This window comes from Halyomorpha halys, unplaced genomic scaffold (assembly GCF_000696795.3).
Source record: "Halyomorpha halys isolate HHAL.00 unplaced genomic scaffold, Hhal_1.1 Scaffold290.1, whole genome shotgun sequence".
Classification (NCBI taxonomy): domain Eukaryota; kingdom Metazoa; phylum Arthropoda; class Insecta; order Hemiptera; family Pentatomidae; genus Halyomorpha; species Halyomorpha halys.
In genome coordinates this window covers 120,892-131,120 of record NW_027114857.1, presented here as the reverse complement: position 1 = coordinate 131,120, position 10,229 = coordinate 120,892, and the positions used below count along the sequence as shown (strand labels likewise).

General features: G+C 35.1%; 1 protein-coding gene across 1 annotated transcript in view; it reads right to left on the bottom strand.

Moving 5' to 3' along the window:
- Positions 1-947: 947 nt before the first annotated feature.
- Positions 948-10,229, bottom strand: part of LOC106680809 (uncharacterized) — a gene marked incomplete at both ends in the record, with an annotated part of 87,865 nt that continues 78,583 nt past the window's right edge. Inside the window, 1 exon segment of the mRNA XM_067051954.1 lies at positions 948-2,469. Within this exon segment, the coding sequence (XP_066908055.1) occupies positions 948-2,469 (1,522 nt within the window).

Below are 10,229 nucleotides of genomic sequence, written 5' to 3'. Positions count from 1 at the left end.
TACTTTTTTACATTTTATACCCCTGTTATTTTACACTTATGTTTTTGTTTTCCTTTTGTAACTATGTGTTTGTATCTTTTTTTAGCCCTGAAGAAGCCCTGCAACGTGGGGCGAAACATTGGCTCATTAAAATAGTATATTTCTACTATTTGAGTTTTTTTTTTTACCGCACCCAGACCATATTCCTTTCATCAAGTAATAGAAAAGTTTTAAGTCAGAAAAAGCTGAAAATCAACCAGGAATAATGGTGTAAATTTTTCCAAATAGTAATAACAACCATTATTTTAGATAATATAATTAAGGTGCATAATTTTGAATTCACTCTGATTCATAATTAAAAAGAAATTAAAATAAAATGGTAATGAGCACTGGGCCTAAAATAGTGTGAATTTAAAAAAAAAAGTTTAAACTGAATAAATCTTTGAAATAGATTTTAAATAAAGATCATATCACAAACTACAGTAAAGGGGTACGTATACACTAAATAAATACAGTAATTTTACAGTAAATTTATGGTAATTAAACCTAATGATAAAACATAAAATCACCAAAATGAATAATGAGCAGAAAACTGCCAGTTCTAAAAGTTATAATGAAGTTTGATTACATCTTAATCAATAATGATTATTGTTAAATAAAATTAATTTAATATCATACAGTCAGTTCTTTTCAAAATATGAAAAGAAGATGGAATGGTGGAAATGAAAAGTACTCAAAGAGTTCTTTTACAAGATATAAAAATAAAGAATAAATCTAATTGACATCTGCAATATAAAATTATAAGATAGATAAATATTTAATAAAATGAATTAAAAGAGTTTTCAAATATAAAATACTAAAAACTATTATCTCATTGATTTCCTCGGGTAAATTGTTATTTCAAAGTCTTAAAAGTATCAATAAAATAAAATAAATATATAAATTGATAAAATCAAAAGAAAACATACCTTTAGAAACATACTCCACAATTTCAACAATATTTTCGGGATTAATGTGATCAGAATCATCATCTCTTATTATTGTATTCATACCACTTGAAGAGTCACTACAACTTTGGTCCACTGATAAATTTGTTTCACAAATTCGGTTATCAATATTGTTACTACAAACTATATCACTACTTTTCATTATTTCTGTATTAGAACTGCTTAAAAGTTGTTCATTAACTTCAAAACCAAACACTAAGTCATTTACATCATTACAGTCATTAGCATTACTATTCATTAAAATCACAGGTGGGCGCTTTGTAGTTAATTTATTATCTAAAGCTAAATTTAAGCCTTCCAAAATAGGTGCATCACTTTTTGATAAAGGCATATCAATTAACACAGTTTCTTCCACATTTACACAATTAGATTCAAGAATAGAAGAGCTCCTTTTAGGAACTACCACTGTATACTCTACAAACATGTCCTTGCATGAAAAAGCCTTGTCACACATTTCGGTGAAAAGAGGAGGATATTCATCTTTTAAGTTATGTACACTACCTCCTAAATGCTTTTTAGCTGGTAACTGAACTATAACTGTAGGTATCGCATCAGAAAGAGACGACTGCTGAAAGTTTTCATCACTCACCGAGGGAGAGTCCAAAAATAATTTGTTCTTAGATTCATTATTATGCAGCTCATTTCGAGTTCTTAGTGGTGATGGGACAGATCGAGCCATATCTGCGTAAGATATCTGAGGAGTTGAACCCACAGAAGCAGATACATTGTTTTTTATAGCTCTACCCTTGTTTGATGATACAGGAAAAGAATGAACACTATCCATATCAGATGTATCTCCTGATTTATCCGATGATGGAACAGAAGATATGGATTTTCTTCTTTGGAAATCTCTAGTAGATACAGTAAAACTTTCTAAATCTTGAGATTTTCCAATATACGAACCTAAAACTTTTTCACCTCGAAAGCCTACATTGATTTTGCTAATTCTATTCCTAATATGACTTTCACATACATTTTTTTTCTTTCTGGACTTCTTAGTTACAGGCAAGAATTCAGCATCGAATACTTCTGATTCAAACCTCTCCTGCTGAAAAGGAACTTCTTTTTTTGGTGACTTAATGTCAAAACTAGCACTGATTTCTTGATCTAAACAATTCAACTCTTTGTTACCACTTCCATGTTGTAAATTTTTGGAGGATTCAGCAGGTTTCTTACTCAATGTAAGATCTTCAAATTTAGAAATAGAGACTTCTTCTAAACTACTACTTTTTTGCAGCTTATTTTCCTTAGGTTTCTGTATTTTACCAGAAAATGTGTCACTACTTTTATCCCTGATCTGTCCAATTTTATGAGTCACACGATTACTATGCTTACTAAACCCCATTACATTTCTTTGTCTGGCTTTTGATCCATCAATGTTAGGTGATTCAATATATTTCATCAAAGCATCTATGTCTTGGGCTATATCACTACGATGGCCTTCAATATGTTGTGACAGAATAGTGTTTTTGTCATTTTTAGCCTGAAACAAAATTTAAAACATATAATCCAAATGTTAGTATAAGATAAATAAATATATCCAAAAACACAAGAGTATACAAAATCAGAAAAATTTACACCCTGCGATAAAGTAAATAAAACTGCCTTAAGATGGCAAGAAGGGAAAACATTTATTTTTTTTTATTGTTTATTTATTGTAATTTACAACTGTACAAAATAATACAATAGGTAAATATGTAGTATGTTAGGGAAAAAAATTAAAATATTTGTTACAGATATTTTAAATAGTAATTCTTTATCACAGTGTTTTTCAGAAACAAATAAAAGTATTTAAAATATATAATCCAAATGTTAATATAAATAGATAAATAAATACATTAAGTATCAAAAAAAAAAACAGAAGGGTATATGAAACCAGCAAAAATTTACATCCTGTGATAAAGTAAATGAGAATGTTTAATATAAAAAGAAGGGAAAAAAGGCTTAAGCTCCTAAAACGCCTTAGAGGAAAGATATGGGGAGCCACCCAGGATAGGATGGGTCTCGCGTATAAGACTTACATGCCTTAGAATCTGGTTTTGAGGTCATTTGTACTGCCGCTGATACATGTTTAATGAGACTGAACAGCCAGCAGATCAAAGCCCTGTGCCTAATCTTAGGTGCACCACTCTCAATCCCCGTTGCAGCAATGGAGTTGCATACCACAACAGAATCTCTTTCTAAATAGTATGAGCAAGCTGCAATGTTTCTTCATAAGTGCCTGAACAGAACTGATCCAAGTTTTGGAAAAACTAATAAAAATCTCAACTCAATGGCTCAAGACTCATTTATGCTGAGAGCCAAAGCTTAACTTGAAGAAAGAGGAATTGATTGCAAAGAGAGGAAACCATTTATACAAGCACATTTCCCAATCCACTATCAAGCAAGGAAGCAAGGCAGAGCTGCAACTCGTCCACAAGGTTAATAAGAAAACAACACCTGTCTATGAGTTAAAAGGAATAGCCCCTGAAATAAAACTTAAGGCTAAATGTACCGATTTTTAGTAAGTTTTTTTTTTTGAAGAGATGGCACCACTTTCGGGGTAAATTTACTTTTCTTCTCATTTGAATACGGAATAATAAATTTCCCATCTGTAAACGGATTTACCATCTAGAACCCCATAGAAGTTACTGAAATTGGCTCATTAATTATTTTGGGATTTAAAAAATTTATCTTTGTTATTATTTGTAAATAAAAAAAAAAGTGAGCTTATAGGCACTTGACCACAAGAAAAAACAAGTTTGCGCCAACAGATTCATTTTTACGATACGATTTATAATTTAATACGATTTAGGATTAAAGCCGCAAGATTTGTAATTGCTAGACCAGAGGAAGTGGCAGCTTACCCCCACTTCTCTAAACGTTGATGCTACGAGAGCTGCAATGTTTGTCTGTTTGATCTATGTATTTCCACGCATTTTGGATATTTTTTATTTTTTCACTAATACCAAAGTGGAATTACGAAAAGAGAATACAACATTTTTAAAATTAAAATAATTTTAATTTTAATAATAATGTTTTTAACTTTTTTTCTTTAGGTAAATTTTGATTTCCTTATCAAAATATTTCATTGCTAAATTTATCATAATTTACCATTGTAATCACTATATTGTTTTAGTTTATTTTTCTCATATTTAGAGAAATAAAAAAACGAAAATTAGAAATAAGTATTGTATCGAAAAATTGTTGATTGATAGATGAGAAGATAGTCAACCGTGGATAATATTTATGAGAAGATAGTTGGAGGTGCAGTCAGAGAATAACACAAATAAGTTAAAAAGCTTATTTACTAGTGCCAACGTTTCAGCCAGAATTTATAGCCTTCATCAGGGCTAAGAAAAAAAAACAAGATAACAATCAGTGATTAAAGGATATATAGAATGATTACAGTAAATAATTGTACAGAATGAATATAAATAAAAATAATGTAGTGAAAGAAGTGGGAAATAAAAGGTATATATACGTAATTAAGTATGGTAGTAAAATAACATAATTAATAAAATAAAAATATAAAGTTATATAATACAAAGAAACTTTGAATTATGAAAATTTAATTTTAAAAATGGAAAGAAAATATACGTAACTAATGTAATATGTAAGTAAAAAGAAAGAAGCATAAAGAAACAAAATACAAAGTTAGTAAGACAATGAAGTAATTAGAAAATAATAATAATACTTTGTATTGTGTTTGCATTGAAAAATAGACGATAAAAGGAGAGATCAACAAGTTCAAAAATAATAAGCAAATTTAATAAAAGCAGAGAACATTACAATAACATAAGAAACACACTAAAATTTAGTTATGTAGGGTTCACTAATGTCTAACGACCTCATTAATCTGGGATTTAATAATTCAGGAAGAATTACTTACATGTATTGAAGAAGGAATAAGGAAGAAGGCGAACCTATGGAGGTCAATGCCCCACAAGTTCAGACGAAAAGCCTTCAGCAGAGACATGTGGGGAAGACATTCCAAGTAAAGGTTTGCAAATGTAAATTAATCACTCTGGGTGGACCGCAGGTGGAGAATTGGACGCCATTACAACGGATTTGATGATATTTTCTTTAATGAAGGAGAGGTATTGAGTTCAACAGAAAGGACGGTTCATGAGATTCCACTAAAGCAGGAAAGAGTGACATAAGTTAGGAAACGAAGATACCCATAGGCACTCCGGAAGAACATAAGAGACGAAATCGAAAACTTTAGAAGACAAGGATTCATTGTAGACAGTATGTCACCCATTAATAGTTCATTGTGGGCGGTGTGGAAGAAGCCTACGCAAGGTGAGAACGGGGATATATATAGGGTGGTCATTGATTAATGTCAGGTCAATGAAAATACCATCGCTGATAAGTATCGGATACCGAGGTTTGAGGATATCCTTGACAGACTAGGAGGGGCTAAAATATTTAGCACCTTAGACTTGAAAGCAGGGTATCACCAGATTTGTATACACCCAGAGGACCAACACAAAACGGCTTTTACTTTGGAACGAGGGCACTAAGTATTTAGGAGAATGCTGTTTGGTCTGAAGAACGCAAACATTACATCTCAAAGGTTAACAGACAAATTTTCGAGAGGTATAGATGAATCAGTATGCAGATTTACCCGGATGACCTCCTGGTGTTTAGTAAATTGGTTACAGACCACGTGAAACACTTAAAGAGTGTTTTTCAGAGGATGCGAGAATTCGGACTAAAACTATCTCGAGAGAACTCATTGCTGGGACAAAAACAAATACATTTTCTAGGACACACCATATCTCAGGAGGGGGTAAGATCGGGCCATTGAAGACAATATAAGAAAATGTATAGATCAGTAGCAGAAGGAACCAGTACTAGCGTTTCCTGACTTACAAAAGCAGTTCACGCTCACGACAGACGCTAGTGAGTACGCGCTGGGAGCTGTGCTGTCATTAAAAAGTGAGGTAAGGTGTCACAGAGGCAGAAACACGTTACAGCGTTTTTGAATGAGAACGACTGGGTTACTCAGACTCCAATGCACTCTGAGTGACGACCATACCAGCTAGAAAGGGGACTGGAACTTGATGACGCCATGGAACGGGCAGACGCTGCATACAACCACTCCATACACACTGTCACGGGGTTTGCCCTATTCGAAATTATTTTTGGGATGCGGGTGCGTCGACGGAGTGCCGTGGTACTTTGCCGGGAGAGGATGAAATGACCAGTAATGTTTTGGCCTTCCATAAGTCAGGAACAGGATTCGCAAGGGAAAAAGTAGAAGAGTGGTACAGCATAACTTCTGCTCTTTATACCTGCAATATCATAGGCGTTAGTACAAATTTCTTTGGTGAACAAAGGTATATTCCGGGACTCAATTCTGAATCTTTCTCAGAAAACCCACCGGTAGCAGTTCCGCCAGTTACAAATCAGTTTCCACCTCTACCGTAAATCACCATGCCACAAGCACATGGCAATGCTCTGTAGTGGAAATTAGGACGGCAATGGCACAAGATCCCAGGTACAATATCAGACAGTGCATGGAGAGGTTGCTGCAAGAGCCGGTACTTGCTTTTTCCAGATTTCACTCGGCAATCCACAATAACAATAGATGCCAGTGAGTATGCGCTAGAAGCAATTTTGTCTCAGGAGGGCGAAAGGGAAGAGCGCCCAGTGGCATACACCAGCAGGTGCCTTATGGAGACGGAAATTAGATACATCACAATGGACTGGAGTACTCCTTGGAATAGTGTGGGCTGTCGATCACTTTTGACCATATGTGTACAGTAGAAGGTTCAAGTTACATACTGACCACAAACCACTCTAGTGGGTGGGAAAAATGAAGGAAGCGTCAGCCAGAATTACAGGTTGGAAGGTGTTCCTAGCCAAATATAACATGGATACACTATATAAACCTGGTAAAAAAAAAGTAGTTGGTTGTCTCGATCACCGTGGAACAAGAAAAGGGACAATGAGGCTGCGAGAATGGACGCCAAAAGAGAAAGAACATGGGTGACCATGATTGAACTCTTGCGGCAATGGTGCACCAGGTGTGTGACAGGTTTTCGGAGGTAGTTTTGGAACGGCCGCATCTCGTTGGATGGGGAAAGAGAATTCGATAACTCCTTGATCCGAAAGGAAATAAAGGATATCGATGTGATGTGGCACCTAACACACCAAGAATGATTGAGGTCGAACTCCCTGATTCTCTGGAATTCATCCGAGGCACTCTTTTTGCGTACTTCTCACAATGGACTGTTGTAGGGCGAAGTGCTGTCCACAATTATCACTTGCTTCCGCAAACTTTCTATTTCTTCCCTAATGTGTTTACGAAGTGCCTGGGGATATCACCTCTCCTTCATGGAGCTTCACCCTATCCTGCTTCAATGTGATTTCGTGCACCATTTTTCCTGTAGCTCTCGGTACTTCCTCTTTTTTCAAAAAATATCATCATAATACTTCAATATTGCCTCTTTCCAACTCTATCTCTATTTAACCACGCCCGTTCTCGCTTACAGTCATACACGTACTTCTGACAGCTGTACCTCTTCACTCCAATTCTAATATTCCACTTAACCCCACTTTTTTTTATTTTCGCTACCATCTTTTCCAAAATATCTCATAGTCAATGACTATCAGTGATAATCAATGATTATCTGGTTGTCTCGGGGTATTTTCCTCATTACATGGACTGTTACCTTTCCTCCCTTAGCTCCCCAGTTACCGAATTCCACTTCTGTTTTCCCTTTAATGCTGCAAGGCCTAACCAGAGTGATCAACTGACAGTTACATACTCTGACCTATAGTTCCCTCTTTCCACCACTCATCTCTCTAGGGCCTCTCGGCAGACGAATGTGTTTCCCAGGGTCAATCAGACAGATTACTCCTCTCTGCGGTCGTATAATAGGCAAACCGCCGTGCTCCTCTCACATGGTTGTTCTCCACTCTGTGAGTACACTCCTCAAAACTCTCCTCGATTCTACCTGTTTTTTCGCTTCTTCTCCAAGTCCTCCTCTTGCCTTGACCACAGGAGATACCTACCGCAGGATGCACCGCTCAATGATATACAGGTCGACACTTTCACTAGGAGAGGATATAAATGGATAACCATATTTGATCTCTTCAGTAACGCAGCAATGGCGCATCAGGTGCTGGACAAGTTGTCGGAAGCAATTTGGTAGCTTTCCGATTGTGATTTCAATTCGACGGAGCTCCGGGGCGCATCTAATCAGATTCAGGCAGAGAATTCGACAATGCCATGTTTCAGCATAAATTAAGGACCTTGACGTAACATGGCTTCTCAACGCACCAGGGCACTCCAAGAGTAGAGGAGGCATAGAGTGGCTTCATGGCACGTTATATATATTATATTATATAGGCTTCATTGATACTTAAGTTATACATATACATAACTTACGAGTAGTCGAGAGTGAAATGCAAAAAAAAAAAATGTTATAAGGAACGAATGGAAGTGAAAGACTGTCATTATTGAGTCCAGTACCTCTGGACCGAATTTATTTTTTAACAATCCAACCTTTATTCTATAATATATTATGTTGTAGTAGCTTACAAGTTACGCTTTTCAGAGATAAACAAACTTCATCTTTCGGTATTAGACATTTGAGCCAGCAAGGTACTTATTTTTTGATTTTCCGCAGTCAAAATATCAACGATAAAAATTACAAGGAAAACATTAGGTTTGTCCACTGATGCAAATGGCTTTTATCCACATTCCTCACGAGCTTACTATATTAAAATACAACGAATAAAAACAAAAAATAAATAAATATATTAAAATAAAAAAATGAATATGTAGAAAATTTAAATAATAATTATTTTTTATTTTTTCTATCGCCACATTCATTATTTTGTAGCCAGATTGCATTTTGAAAAATCAGAGATCTGAAACTCGTTGCGCAGGTTAATAAAAGTTGGATTGCAAAATATATTCGGTGGTTTGAATATTCAGATTAGATTTATATGTACAGGGTTTCCTGTAAGTGTTTACCAATATAACAGGAAAAGACTCGGAAGTGAAATTCTAATAGACAAACAAGGGTTGTTTTCACAAAATAAGTGTTTCATTGTTGCGTCCCTTACTTTTCATTATTTCTCCAAATAGAACAGTCAAGTAACTTATTTGGAAAAATATTTGTACTTCTAAAATTTAATCTGAAACGTTTCTAATTCTTCTATAACTTATTTTTTGAAAGTACGAATCAGACCATAGTTGTGGATAATTATAACAAATTATAACATCTAATAAAAAATATTAAAAAAGTAAAAGTAAACAATAGGCTAAAATCTCTCGATTCAGGAAATATTAATAGTAATTATTAATACTAATTAGATACTAAATATATAGATACCTAAGAGAAAAAAATTAATGCAAATTATTTTCAATATTAGTGTAGAAATAAATAATAGCAGAATACCAATACAAATTGGGGGGTAGTGCTGCTCGCGTCCGTATCATTGATACACGTGCACCCTGGATAGCGCTAAATGAGTAGTAGCTGTCGCCACAACAGCCCACAGAATATGACAACTACGGCATTTAACCGTAATGCAAACGGCCTTTCTAAAGGGCACCAAAACTCCAAGCTTAAAATTATTTTTTGGAATGCTGGAGGTCTAACACATGATAAACTTACAGAATTGAAGATTATTTTGGAAAAATATAATATTGACATTGTTGGTCTTTGCGAATGTGGAGCTTCAACTGAAAAAGACTTTATAAATATAAAAGGATACCAAATGAAAATATTGACACGTGGACGACAAGTGGCCTCAGGAATGGTAGTTTATGTTAAAAACCATCTAGTCGCTAAAATCGATATAATTACGACTATGACTGCAACAGAAAAGTCTGAGGTGATGCGCGCCAAAGTATGGAATGGGAGATGCATGAGGAAGATCTATTTTATCTATAGCCCACCGGGAAACAAGCTGCCTCTTGAAGATCTTTTGGAAGGCTGGGATGAACACTCATTACTGATGGGAGACGTTAATGCTCACTCATGGATTTGGGGTTATAAAACGAATAATCAGGCAGGTGATGTAGTTGAAGATCCTATCTATTCGGGACAATGTGATTTCGTAGATAATGTGCAGAAGCAACCAACATTTCTCTCCTATAAAGGTGATCAGACGCACCCTGACATTGTTCTCTGCCATCCATCACTTACGCGGAAAATTAAACACGATCTCATTTCACCTCCGGGTGGAGCTGGTCACAAAATCCTAATTATAGAAGCTGAAAGTCGAACATTACGCACT